This window comes from Stegodyphus dumicola, chromosome 9, assembly GCF_044657685.1.
Source record: "Stegodyphus dumicola isolate Sdum_Otavi_A_Nest chromosome 9, ASM4465768v1".
Lineage (NCBI taxonomy): Eukaryota > Metazoa > Arthropoda > Arachnida > Araneae > Eresidae > Stegodyphus > Stegodyphus dumicola.
Window position 1 is genome coordinate 93,293,139 of NC_140776.1, and position 15,230 is coordinate 93,308,368.

General features: G+C 29.6%; 1 protein-coding gene across 2 annotated transcripts in view; it reads left to right on the forward strand.

The window, feature by feature from the left end:
• Positions 1-266: 266 nt before the first annotated feature.
• The window catches only part of chb (CLIP-associating protein), a 358,527-nt gene continuing 343,563 nt past the window's right edge, over positions 267-15,230 (forward strand). For both annotated transcript variants that reach the window (XM_085823772.1, XM_085823773.1), the window contains exons 1-2: positions 267-458; positions 1,558-1,788. In XM_085823772.1, coding sequence (XP_085679898.1) covers positions 1,609-1,788 — 180 coding nt within the window. In that variant the 5' untranslated portion in view covers positions 267-458; positions 1,558-1,608. The remainder of the gene's footprint in view (positions 459-1,557; positions 1,789-15,230) is intronic.

A 15,230-nucleotide genomic window follows, 5' to 3' on the forward strand; every position in this document is an offset into this window, starting at 1 on the left:
TATATCAGCAAAAATTTCTGATAACAGAACAGAACAACGTTAAATCGTAGTGCACTGTACCTGGTTAATAGCACGTAATCATGCATCGGGTAAACAAATAACTAAAGTGAAGAATTAGTAGATATTCATTTATTGATTGATATTTTTAAGAAGAGTTTCCCATCACTGAAAATTTTTATTAAAAATCTATCAAAAATGTCGTCTTCTTTCCTTTTTAGTCCTGATATCAAAACAGTTGCCAGATTTCAGAGTGGTATTTTCCCACAACCGTTCGTGAATGCAATCTGATGGCTTGGCGGTATGAAAAAGTGTAATTTCGCGGTATCAACATGTGTTAAGTGCTCTAATTTCTGTGTGTTTATTATGATGAATTGTGATATGTTGCATAAAAAAAATGAAGTATAAGATGAAAATTATATTTTGTGCTTTTATTGGAGAATATACACATTGATTTTTTGGTGAGTTCATATGTAATAATAAGTTCAGTGTTGTGTGATGTTAAAGCACCGGATTAAACAACATCAAAGCATCACTTTTAAACGCATAATTTTGTGTGTATGTGAAATCAGTTTTATGCATATATTGTGAACTATACCTGAGAGAGTGTATATGTTAGATCTTACAGAATTTCTCCTTTGCATACATTAAGATTTATAATTTTCTCCACTGTTTATTATTAAGGGATATGAACTTAACATTATTAAAATATGTAACACAGTAATATAAATTAAATTTCACGTACACGCATTAAATTTGAGACTTTGATTCGTAAATTTAAAGAATTAAACCTTGAATTTAATTCGATTAAATGAAATATTTGTTATTTTACAGATTATTTTGATTTGCAAGTTTCTTGAAAATGTGTTGGGGTTAAATCTAATTTAATTATGCATATGTCTCATATCTTTTTTTTTTGCAATTTAATATGAAATCTCGTGCATTGTTGTTTTGTCATGTAAACATTGCAAAAATGAAGTTTAATGTTCATTATTCTAAGTTTGCTTGAAATAATTTTGTTTTGTTCACTTTTTATACACAAATTCCTTTAGATCTTCCTATTTTTATTAATCATGTTTTTTTAAAATTTTAAATTGCTTTTATCACTTAATTATTTTAAAGATTTCTGAACTGGATTGAATTTATCTTTAGGTATTTAAAATATTTTTATGAAAGTTTGGTAACTTGAAAAATTTTGTTCTAAGAATAAAGTGTTTGCAGTGTAATTCACCTTAAATTTAATTAAATGAGCTATTTTTAAATTAAAGTAATTAGGTAAAATTGATTTTTTTGTCATTTTTCAGAGTATAAATATGAAATATAAGGTTTGCATCACCATATGTTTTTGTCATTTTTCAGAGTATAAATATGAAATATAAGGTCTGCATCACCATATGTTTTTTTGGGGGGAGGTTGTGTTTGTGTGTGTGTCCAGTAATCAGCGAAAATTTTTTAATCATTATGCAAAATTGCTGTGTAATTCTGCTCATACAGTTGTTTGTAATTCTGTCTAAAGTGATGGAGAAGAAAAATGTTTAATTTTTATTTTCTGTTATATAGGTTTATTAATGCTATGATACTGTGTTGTTTGTGATACCTCTACAGATCACCATGGCCAGCAGCCTCCAACAGTTCATTCCATTGCTTGCTACACAGGACATTAAAAAACGTATCCAACTTGGAAGTGATATATTGAGCTGCATGAAAAATCCAGCATGCCTACTCGATTGTGATGAAATAGGATTTTTTATAGATAGTATATCATCCTGGTTAAGTAATAGCAATTTTAAGGTAAAGTACTTGAAAATTTTATCTCTCCTAAAATTGTAAAAAAAAATTTAGTAGGAATAGAAATATTGTTGAGTTGAATTGTTTGCAGAAAATTCCTTTCATACTATATTTTTATTTTATATGATATTCTTTTGTATTTTTAAGATAATTTTAAATAAAAACTGTTACTCTTTGACACAAAAATTTATTTTAATCTTTTTCAGTATTATAATCTTGACACAAAAATTTATTTTAATCTTTTTCAGTATTATAATCACACATATACTTACCTCGTTTTGTTGTTTAAATTATTGATAGACATCTCATTATGACATGCTTATTTGGTACTTTTCCATTATGTGCTTGCTACACATTTTCATGGGTTTTTTATGGCTAGATAATTTTTAGTTATGAGAATAGTTTACAGAGGACATACACACAAAAGTTACTTTTCCACTATATACACACACACATTGTACTTTTCTGTTATGCACACACATCCTAAAATGCGTGACAGATATTTAAAGGAAAAATACCACTCACTTTAGTCTATTTATAAAGTGTTATTTTCGGTAAAGTTGCTTATTCAGTTCCCCCTCCACTTTTGAATATTAAATTACTGCTCAATGTATTGATTCTTTTGAATGGTTGTCTTACAACTCTGTAATCTTTTAACTGTAGTTATATTTATGACATAGCTCTAGTTATAAAATTCAATTTAAAGCTATATTAAGATGTGTATTTTTATGCAAAAGCACATCATATGATGTTTTTTACTTATGAATTAGATGGAAATTTACTTTAAAATTACATAAAGTTACATTATTTATAAATACATTTGAAATAATTGCATATATATATATATATATATATAATTTATTTCCTAAACAGTATTGATTAATTGATTATATTATCTCCTAAGTTTAATTAAAGTAGAATTATTTTAAAAGTGTGCATCCATACTGGTAAGTTATATTTTGAAAGATGTTTTGAAGTAATCTGAAAGCAAAATGTTAATAATGTTTTAACGGGGACTGGAGTTAAATCATCAAGAAGAATAATATTACAATTGTAAAAGGAAAAATTAAAACATGAAATTATTGTCATTGATCGGAAATTAGTTGACTTTTCAAGGGGAACAAACCAACTCCCGTTCAATGAACAATAATTGATAAAAATACGTAAATATGAAAGTGTTTCGTCTTTACTCGAGTTATAAGTTAAATCCAAACCGGCAATTCTAGTCAGGCCAAATATTTCCGCGAATAGTTGCTACTCAAAGAACTTATTCTCATGAAGCATTTTAGTCAATTCAATTTGGAGTAAAAATCAATTACTGTAGAGAAATCCTGTAAAACTCGAGTAACCGTCCCCGACACTATCATCTTTATGTATTTGAGTACTATATTATTTGTAGAAATTAACATTGGAAATTGTCATTATGAAATCGAAATCAAAGTAAAGTTGAAATAAACATAGAAGATTATAAAAAAGATAAATAATGCAAACTTTGTAAAAACAAATCAAAGAAAACATAAAAATAATATAAAAACAATATAGAAAATAATATAAATAAGATCAGTGAATGTACATGAAGATATAAAGGCCAGAAAGGTATTAAGTAACTTACATTCTTTCTAGTGGGGGAGTTGGCAATGTGTTCTCTTCGTGTCTGACTCAGAAGTGTAGGGTGTCCGAAAATTCTTAGCGGCAGTAGGGGCTTTGAATATATCAGTCGGTAAGACTTGGGTGAAGTAATTTATGGTAGTGGGTGGGACTTGGAATTCTTGAGGGATGTATTTTGTGGAGTTCTTATCTGAGAGAGACCGTCTGTTAAGGTTTATTCGAAAATACTAGTGAATGGAAATTAATTAATTTCTGGCTAATTGTCATGTCGCAATGATTAAGAATTTAAGAAAGGAAAAAGGCATTTTCGCTGTCCAAGAGCTAGTAGACAGTCTAAAGGCAGGAAATAGGCCCATTTTTTAGTAACAGTATATGTCTGAAGACAATTAGCTTTTTACAATATATACAATTGAGTAATTACACTATATACAAATCTTTCAACTGACAGTCATCCAACTTATACCGCCTTCTCAGGTTTAGGAATAAATTATCATATCCCTATCAGTTAAATGATTTAGAGTGAGTATTTAACGCCTGCTCTTTTAAGGCAATGGTTGATAAATTGAAAGGGAATTAGATTATTTTTGAGAATTTTGATAAGGATCAAAATTTCGCGTTGTAAATCTATTGTATCTGTGCATATAGTTTTAATTCGTTGTATTTGATTAATTATAGTATTGTTAATTACTTTTTTGGATATGTTGGAGTTCCAATTTATTAATTTGTTAGTATTGAAATTGAAGTTTCTTGTTTTGTCAAAAAGTAAAATTTTTTTGTAGTTAATGATTTGAAGATCTATAAAGTCTATGCTATTTTGTGAATTATTAGTTTTATTAAGTTTAAGACAATTCGGATAAATGTCGGAGTTTTCAATTTTACCAAAATTTTTAATTGTAATAAGGTCATCAATATATCTGTAGGTGTGTTTGTAGTAATTTAACTCTTGTGGTTGTAGATTTTTTTGGAAGTTAAATTCTTTGACAAATAAAAAGATATTACAGATCGAGGTGCTGGAATGTAAGCCCATTGGCAATCCTCTGACTTGTTTAAAAAGTTGATTTTGAAACTTGATGTAGTTATGAAAAAGTGTGCATTTTAGGTAGGTTTTCCATTTGTCAAGAGTCATGATATTGAGTATATTAGGGAAAAGTTTTGGTAGATCAAGTAGACTGGTATAGATTTCTTCTAGAGGAAGTGAGGTGTATAAGTTTTCAAAATCATAGCAGTTAATGTTTTGGATGTTAATGGTATGAATGGTATTAATGACAGGAGTGTTATTATGAATGATCCAGCAATAGTTATGATTAGTGTTACAGTCATTGAAAATAAATTTACAGATTTTATTAAGTTGAATTGAAAAATAATAGTCTATATTTTTCTTGTAATTATTAGTTCCATTAGCTATAAATCTAAATTTTAATGGTGTTTTATGGAATTTGGGAATCGCATAAAGATTAGTAAATCTGTTGTAGTTTGCATTGAAAGTAATATTGAGTTTCTTATGAAAAGTTTTAATCCTGTTTATTATAGATGTTTCTGTAAGGTTGGCTGATTGATAAGTAGTTGCGTTGAGAAGTTCTTTATGAATAATGTCAGTGTAGAATTGTTTTCATATAATGCTAAAGTTATTAGTTGCTTTATCTATTTTTGTAATAGTAAAAAGCTGTTTTAATTTACTAATATCTGAAGTAAGTTGCGACCAGTTCAGTGTACTTTTAAATTTGAGGTGACTGATTTCTGTGGATATGCGTTGAAGAATTTTAGCTTTCCATTTTAAGAAGGTATCTATGGGAAAATTCAGTTGATAGCTTGCTTTAACTATAAATTCGTTGATGTTGTTTTCGAAAGTCTTGTAACAGTAATTTGTAGTCATGTTTCTGACTGGTCTAAATTTTGTACCATAACTCATTAGTGTTTTTAGTTGATGGTTTTGTATGATATTCAGGTTGCCAGTAATTATGTGCTGGTGATGAGAATCTACGTAATTGCTGTAAATTGGTGTCTTACAATGTCATTCTGCAGTTTCATCTATTTCATGGTGGTTAGTAAGCAAGTTGCTTAAGGTCCTTTGATATTTAAATGCAATCATTGGTATAGTGTCAACTGCGGGGAAGTAATCTTTACAATCTCTGATGATTCTGGAGAAATGAATATTGTCAAACTGCGGATGCAGAAAATTGACTTTAAAATAAATTTTGCGTTGAGTGAGACTATTAGAGAGTCTGAAAAGACTAAAATCAAGAATCATGTCTTTAATGATTTGTATGTCGTCGTAGCTTTCTTGAATGAATTTTTTAAGTTTGATAAGGAATTTATTAAGATGGTTGATAAGGAGTTGGTTTGATAAGGAGTGTTTTATGGTTTGATAAGGAGTGTTTTATGGTTTGATAAGGAATGTAACCAGTTGAGAAGTTTCTTGGGAAAGCAGTCTGAGTCAAAAAAACATTTCAATTGTTTTTTCAATGCAAGTGTATTCAAAGTGGATAAAAATCTCGCATTATTTTTTATTTTGCTTCCTCTTTTTCCTCTCTGCGTTTTGATGCTGTAGAGTTTAAATTGGCTGAAAATAGACTTCTTAGAAGTATCTCTATGACAATGTATATAAGTGTTAAGTCCATATGGATAAAGTGAACGTTGTTTTAGTATATAGAGAGATTCCTGAAAAATTCGTGTTTTGTGATTGGGTATTATATCTAGTATATGAAATTGAATAGAGTTGAAGTCATGGTGTTTAAAGTGTTCTAATTCTGCTGTATTAAGTTGTGATGGTGTACTTATTTTAATGTTATTTTTTTGTGCGTTGAATTTTTTGATTTGAGCTCTATGGTTATTGATTCGAAAGTTAAGATTGTTTTTAGTCTGTCCTATATATTTAATATGTCAAGTACCGCATGTAATCATGTAAATACAGTTAAATGTTTTTCATAGAAATTGTTTTTTGGGTTTACCTGTAGCAGGCATGGCGTTAAATTTTCAAGTTTGTCATCTAGTGGAATGACATTTAGTGATTTCAATATGAGTTAAACTAGCAAGATATAAAAGTAAGGAGGCTGCTAACCTTCAATACAGTAAAGTTTTTGTATAAGAACTTTAAAACTTAAAAAGGATGGAGATAATATATAAAGTGGGTATATGTATACACAGTGATTAACTTAAGTGAAGGAATTTGCATTTTCTCAAGAAATGGGGTAAAAATTATTTTTTTAAATCAACACATATTTCATTTACATAATCTTTGGAATAATATAAAGATAACTGGAAAATGCTAAATTAAAATTAATGAATGTACAAAAATAAATAGAATATTTCAACTCATCAAAATGGAGGACAAAAGTAAAAGCAGGGTGATGAAAATATCAGAATAAAATGAGTCAATTATGTAGTCAATGCTCAGTTTTTGATAACAGCCTTGAGCTTATTTGCCATCAAAGTCACTAATGTTTTTGTTGCTACAGAAGAAATTTTATTCCATTGTTTTGGGAGAAGTCTTTTCATATGGTCTGTATTCAGTATATCATATTTCTTTCCTCTTGTCAAATTCTTTCATTGATGTTAGATGGGATTTAAATCTGCGAGTTGAGCTGGAAACTGAGAGTGTGGGGCATATGATGGAGCAACCTCAGATGGACAATATGTGCCATATGCTTGGGATCATTGTTCTGTTGGAAGTTGTACATTATGTTTTACTTATGAATGCTTTGTTGAAGATTACATTTAAGGATGTTCACTATACATGCCGGTCATTGTGCCATCAATGAACTCAACATTGCTGACACCAACGACATGAAGGACCATACCGTCACACTTTTGCCTCCATGTTTTACTGATGCTTGAATATGCTTTTCTTGTAGCTCAAATTTTGGTTATTTCCAAATTGAATTCCTTTCATTGCAATGAACTAATAAGAATTTACTTTTATTGGAAAATAATATATTCAACTTAGATACTTTATTCAAATGCTTTCTTGCAAAAGGGAGTATTCGTGGTACTGTTCTGTCATCAGGACTGGATTCAGAAATGTATGTATGGATAGATGTTTTCATGTGTGCATGTACATATGTATGTACGAATGTATCCGTGTGTATACATAATGCAAATATATGCACATGCATACATACAAACATTTCTGAATCCGGTCCTGATAGTAGAACATTACCGTTTTCCTCGTCTTTCAAATTAGTTTTGTTGATATATGGCTTTCTTCTGGCTACTTTAGATTTGTGACCGGTCCAATGAAGAATTTTGCATATAGTTTTTGGATGAATTTCTTTATTAAAGTCTTTCTTGACTGTTGTTATAATGGTATTTGAAGAAATTTTTTTATTCACTTTAATAATATTAATAGCTTTTCTCTACGAGTCAGCTTTTTTCAAGTGGCTACTTCTTGGTGCATTTATCAGACTACCACATGATTGGAAATTTTTTATCACAGTTCACAAATATTTTATTATTGATTCTTGTTTACTATTTCAACAATTTGTTTAGTAATTTATTATGATAATATAAATGGGTGATTATTTTTCTTCCTTCAATCACAGTTTCTACATGCTTACTAGCCATTTAAAAATTTTGATTAACCAAGTAGAGTCAGGCTTTCAGTGCAACTTGAGGTAAATAAAACTTCCTTACACTTTTACCCTTTCTTTTCATGGATTGAAAAGTTCTGTTTGTAAATTTATTAATTTGAATTTTAATTTAGAAATTCATAGTTATCTTTATAAAGTTCTAAAGATTAGATAAATAATATACAGTTTGATAAAAATAATGAATTTTGATTATTTTCTCTCCCATTCTTTGAGAAAATGCAAAGTGTGCCGTCACTAACGTCCATCATTGTATGTATATTTTAACTTTCACTGTATAGAAAGTCTTTGGAATCTTGTCCTTAAACGAGAAGATACAAATAAAATAAAGTGAAAACACAGAAATTCAATTACAGAACCAGAATTTAGATAAATTAATTTTAAATAAAAATTCTCAGTACACGTTTGCATTTTAACATAAATCTCATATTAGATGCAATTTAAATTAAAAGGTAAATTGTTATTTGGAAAAATCGAAATGATAAGATTTCATTTAAATTTCAGATATTAACTGGTAATATGTTCATATTAAAATATATTGTAAAGTATTCTTTTGGATTTATTTAAATAAACTTCACTGTGGAATTTTGATTTATGATATTTATAATTATTTTTAAATGTGTAATCCTTGTAAATAAGTTTTATCATTAATAAAGAAATAAATAAAAGAAATAGCAAATTTTAATGCATTAATTATTACTTTAGTCCAAATACTTACTTGATAGAACTTCTTAATAAAAATTTGAGACTTCTGGTATCGGGACCAGATTCAGAAATGTATGTATGCGTGCACATGTGTATGTATTTATGTAATACATATGTACCTATATACATGCAAATATGAACACATACATGCAAAACATGCATGCATCCATCCATACATGCATACATTCAAATAGAAGAGTATCAAAAATTTATTACAATATAACTTTAATTTCATACACACAAAATATGAGTTATGTATAAAAACTTATGTTTAAATTAATATTTAAATTCTTATGATGAATTGTTCTAAATATTTTTTAACAGATGTTAAACGATTATGTAGTGGTGCTTTTCTAGTAGTAAATATGGACTCTAGTGTAGAATTGGGTGCCCCTTCAATTAGCGATAATTTTTTTTTAAATTTTGGTGATGAAACATCATTTCTGGTTACCATGATAGTTTTAACTTTGTTTTAGCTTTCCGATTTTTTTAAAATGAAAATAGGTTGATGTGTACATGGACAAATTTAACGCAGTGCACAATTTTTAGTTTTTGCAATTCTGGGATGTTTTTTTAAGTGAAAACAGATCGATGTGTATATGAACACAGAATTTGTGCAATTCTTTGACTTTTTATTTAGGTTTTGTGTAGTGGCCATATTGAAATTGTGCCTTCCTGGTGCGGATCTTGGCGTCAAAAAAGAATCGCCAAACACAAGGGGACCCGATTGTAAACTTTTACTGTAAATATGTTTAAAGTAAACTGATTTTCTGCTTTAAAGTGCTATGAATGGTTGATTTTTAATTTTGGAATAATATTTTAATTTTGGAATGAAAAATCTGAAGTACGTTTGTTGGGTATAGCTGCTCTGGGTATGATACTAGGTTATCGAAGCCATTCAAGAAATGGATATCTCACCATAGGACTTTCTACTGCGTAGGGAATTTTACTGAAATTGTTTTAAAATAGCGCTACACAACGACTGTTGCAAATTAGTTTATAATTTTTAATTCTCTGAGTAGCAGGAAAACATTTACTTGATCATGTTTATTTTTCCATCTTTATCAACATTACCTTTCTTAAAAATATATTGCTTTTTTATATTTTTTAATGAATTCATTCCTGGGATTTATGAAAATGAGCAATAAAATAAAATATTCAAGGTAATAAATGTTATGAAAATGAGGCAAAGATGAAACAGATCTAAAATATCTTTGAACATACTATTTACTTAATGTTTTAATCTAAAAAATAATCAAATAATTTTAGTGAATTTAATTTTTCAAAATATCATAGCTATTAGAATAATTGCAGTTCTACTGTTGTTGCCTTAAAATTAACACCCTCAAAATTAGGTGGAGAGTACCCTCAAAATTAGTAGTTTCATTAAAAATGTATGTCAGCATAAGTTTCTTTTTTTGCCAAATTTTACATCTAGGCATAGCTCTTGGTTTATTCAGCATAACTTTTAGAAATATTTATAAAGCATTTTTGAAATTCAAATTTATTAGTTAACTTAATATTATCTAAAATAACACACCAAAGTAAAAATATTAAAGATAATATAGCAGCAAAAATCATCAAAACTTCAAATTTATGAAACTTATAGCAGTTCCTCTTGCTGCATTGTCTTTAATATTTTTCAATCTGATGTTGAATTTTATCTGCTTCTAAAAGAAGTAATTTGCAGCACTTAAAACTGTATTTGAATTTATAGTCCTTTGTACATCACTTTCTCATACTGTTGTTTGTACATAGAGTTCATATGTTTTTCTTGTTTTCTGTGTATTATTTTTTCCAATCCATAGCTATTATAAGAATAGAAAGTATTTTATGAGAATAGAGAATCTAAGAAGTAAATTATGTATTGTTCATGCTTAGTTTAATGCAGCATTGTGTCATCCATCAATTTAAATGAATATTTTTGAAATGTTTTTATTTTTCCTTAATAACAGAAAATTGTTTCAAGTTTATGTAATATTTTATACAATATAAAATTTTCCTTTCCTTTTTTTTTTTACAAGTGTCTATATTTCGATATTGCATTTTGTAAATCTAAGCATATGGGGCATATATTTCATGTGTAGCTATTCTTAAAATTAATTAATTTTTTCCCCTTCAAAAATGTTAATTTAAAATATAGCAACAAAGCTTAATTTTAAAGACAAATGTTGTCTAATTTCTGTACCTTATAATGTCAGTCCTATAGAACTTAAAAAATATATATTCAATGTAAAAAATTAGGTGGACTTTTTTTTTTCCGTTTTTATAACTTTTTTCTCCTTTCTCCCCCCGCCCCCCCCCACCAAAAAGGCGCAAAGTTGTTGTCAACTTTGCACATCATTCTTGAACTCACTGGTGACTAATTTTTCGACAAGTTCATGTTCAAAAAGCAAGAGTCAAAATAGTGATGCAATAATAATTCCGTACAAGAGCAGTCAATGAATAAAAATTGGGGGGGGGGGAAAGAGAAACATTGGTAATAAAAACACTAAACCATTTTCAAGAAATCCTTCTCTTTTTGTGCGGTTCTCTACATATGCACAGCATTCGATAAAAATATATTTATGGGTGCCCCTTGGCAAAAATTGCTGCTTTTTGGCAGTACATGGACGTTGAGTTTATGCAATTCTTTGATTTGTGGATGGCTTTGAATGGAATTGTCGCAAGAAAGGTTCATGCAAAAAATGCCACTGACAGTCCGACACTACAAAGGATATTTTTTACACTTATTTTTGTGAATATATGTGGTCACGGAGTATGCATATTCTAGTTCTGGTAATTTCAGAGTTTTGGGATGCTGTTAAGGAATTTTGAGTGTCACAAACTGAAGACATGGAAATTTCTAAAGAAGGTAAGAGGATATTTCCTTTGAGTAGTGCTTAGATGCTATTAAGAGGAATTTCCTTTTTTATGTTATTTCATTGTTTGATTTAAAATGTTATTGTGATTATATATTTTTTGTTTGGCTCTAGTGTAGAACTGGGGGCTCCTTTGACCTTTTTAAGTGAAAATAGATCGATGTGTATATGGCCAAAGGGAGTTTTGCCGGCAAGGGAGCAATCCCGAGTTTGTGCAATTCTGTGATGTTTTTAAGTGAAAATAGGTTGATGTGTATATGGATACTGAATATGTGCAATTCTTTGACTTGTTATTTTGGCTAATTTGGCTTGTTATTTTGGCTTAGCCAAAATTTCTCTCTTGCCGGCAAAACTCCCTTTGGCCATATATACATCGATCTATTTTCACTTAAAAAGTCAAAGGAGCCCCCAGTTATACACTAGAACCAAACAAAAAATGTATAATCTCAACAAAATACATTTTAAATCAAACAATGAAATAACATAAAAAAGGAAATTCATCTTAATAGGATCTAAGCACTACTCAAAGGAAATATCCTCTTACCTTCTTTAGAAATTTCCATGTCTTCTGTTTGTGACGATGTAGGCAACAGTTATTATTGGTCATAATAACTACAACTACTTCTACTAGATAATAACTACTACTTTCACTTCACCTTTAGTTTCTAAGGTTGTCATGCCTGAAATCAGTAAGGAGTTAGTGAGGGCTACAAAGAATAATAAAGATGTTATATATGGAAAAAATTGATTCTTGCTTTTGCTGTTTGCCTTTTAAATTATTGGTCATGATAACTACAACTACTTCTACTAGGTAATAACTACTACTTTCACTTCACCTTTAGTTTCAGTTTAGTTTCTAAGGTTGTCATGCATGAAATCAGTAAGGAGTTAGTGAGGGCTACAAAGAATAATAAAGATGTTATATATGGAAAAAATTGATTCTTGCTTTTGCTGTTTGCCTTTTAAATTATTGTAAAAAGAACTTAGCAAGCAGCTACAACACTCAAAATTCCTTAACAGTGTCCCCAAACTCTGAAATTACCAAAAGTAGAATATGCATACTCCGTCACCACATAAATTCACAAAAATAAGTGTAAAAAATATCCTCCGTAGTATTGGACTGTCAGTGGCATTTCTTGCGACAAACCCATTCAAAGTTATCTGAATGATCTTTATGTTCGACCATACGTATTTCCTTTGTACAACCAGGACACTTATAATTTCATTCACTTACATCCAACAAAGTTTCTTTTCTTCTGTCCTCAACCACTTCAAGAAAACACACCTTCCGCACTCACATTCAGTACCACCAAACACCCAGTTTACCACTGGCAGTCATTTTACGATGCAAAGCGCACAATACACAATGCAGAAATAAACCCTTACAAATCTTTTTTTCCCATCAGTCAAATTCACCGTAATCACATAACCAATTGCACCATAATAGGGTTTCCATAATATGCAACTACTCAGGTTACCGTAAATGAAACAATAACGTGGTGATAAATGAAACAACACTTTCGTGATAATCCAACAGCTAACCTTAAATACAGGCTAAGCCAACAATCTGTTTCTACTTAAAAAGACACCAGAGAATTGCACAAATTTTGCATTGTACCACTTGCCATTGTGCACTGCCCAAAAGAGATATGATTTATGTGCATTGCCTCATGAATACTTTTTCATAACTTTTCAGTAGATGAGCATTTAATCAAAAAATACCTGTAGAAGTGTTGCAGTTAAAAGTATTTTTAAGGTAACCCCTTGGCAAAACTTGGCGATTTTTGCCGGTACATGAATACCGAGGTTGTGCAATTCTTTGACTTGTTATTTTGGCTTGCGTAGTGGAGATTTTTAGCCCAAAATTGCCATTATGCAAGCCAAAATAAGACAAAGAATTGCACAAACTCAGTATCCATGTACACATCGACCTATTTTCATTAAAAAAAATCATCCAAGAATTGCAAAAAATGGCATTGCGCACTACCTTGACTTTATCCATGTACACATCAACCTATTTTCACTTATGTGTTCATTACTTTATCACTCATATATCAGAAAATTGCTCAAAGTAGGCTTTGTGCACTCCCTTGAGTGTAAAAGTCTAGTTTGTGCCCATGTCCTTTGCCCATGTACACATATATTTTCACTTAAAACGTCAAAGGAGCACCCAATTCTACAGTAGAGGCAAACAAAAAATACATAATCTCATTAAACTACATTTTAAACCAAACAATAAAATAACATAAAAAGAAAAAACCTGTTATGCATTTAAGCACTACACAAAGCAAATATACACTTACCTTATTTAGAAATTCCTTTGTCTTCAATCTGTGGCACACAAAATTCCTTAACAGCATTTAAAAACTTCCTAAAATTATCTGAACTAAAATCCATATATCGGCGTTGCCACAAAAATTCACAAAAATAAGAGTAAAAAATATCGTACATAGTTCCGGACTGTCAGGAAAATGGCTACTAAGTAAACCTTCATTTACACACCAGTCAATTAATGCACTTTTCCTCTTTCGTTCCAAATAGTGCAGAAACTTCTTACTACATTCAGCCATTCTGCCATCTAAACAATGAAACAAGCAATGTACTTCTTAGCCAACACACACCACAAAAGCCCTTACAAAACATCCCATAATTCAAAATTACCTGGAATAATGCAAACTTTTACATCATAATAGGGTTTCCATAACATTCAACTACTCAGGTTACCATAAATGAAACAACAACTTGGCAATCAATGAAACAACTTGGCGATAATACAAGGGAGACCCTAAAGTCAACTCTAACCAGTGTTGTATCAACTTTGTTTCTTTCAACTGTTGACAAGTATGAGCAATTAAATATTGAGATGAAATTCTCTGAAAATGCCTTGCTGCATTTTATAAAAAATACACATAAATGACTTTGAAAGATATTTTTTGTTTTTCGTAACTTTTCAGTAGATGAGCATTTAATCAAAAATTACCTGTAGAAGTGTTATATCAACTTTGTTTCTTTCAACTGTTGACAAGTACGAGGAATTAAATATTGAGATGAAATTCTCTGAAAATGCCTTGCTGCATTTTATAAAAAATACACATAAATGACTTTGAAAGATATTTTTGTTTGTTTTTCATAACTTTTCAGTAGATGAGCATTTAATCAAAAATTACCTGTAGAAGTGTTATATCAACTTTGTTTCTTTCAACTGTTGACAAGTACGAGAAATTAAATATTGAAATGAAATTCTCTGAAAATGCCTTGCTGCCTTTTATAAAAAATACACATAAATCTCTTTGAAAGATCTTTTTGTTGTTGGCTTGTCAGTAGTTGAGTAGTTAAGATTTCTGAACAGTGGTATTAAATTGGGTTCAAATCCATGCTGTATGGTTAGTTTCTTAGTTTATTTGTGTAACATAAATACAAGCCATTTTCTCTTAGCAAGTCTTCCATTAAAAAGATGTCTCTTCTCTTAGGCAGGTATAGGCCTCCTTACGTATTGTGCTTTATTCAAATAAACAAAACAAGCAAAGGATTTTGTTGTTGAATATATTTTCTGGTTATGCTATAACCAGAAAATATATTCGTGTATGTTTCTACTTCATTGTTGATAGTTCTAATTAATGTTTGTAAAGTTGAATAAAATTCAATCTTTGTTTGCCAGTACTTAAAATTAAACTCTTAATATATTTGA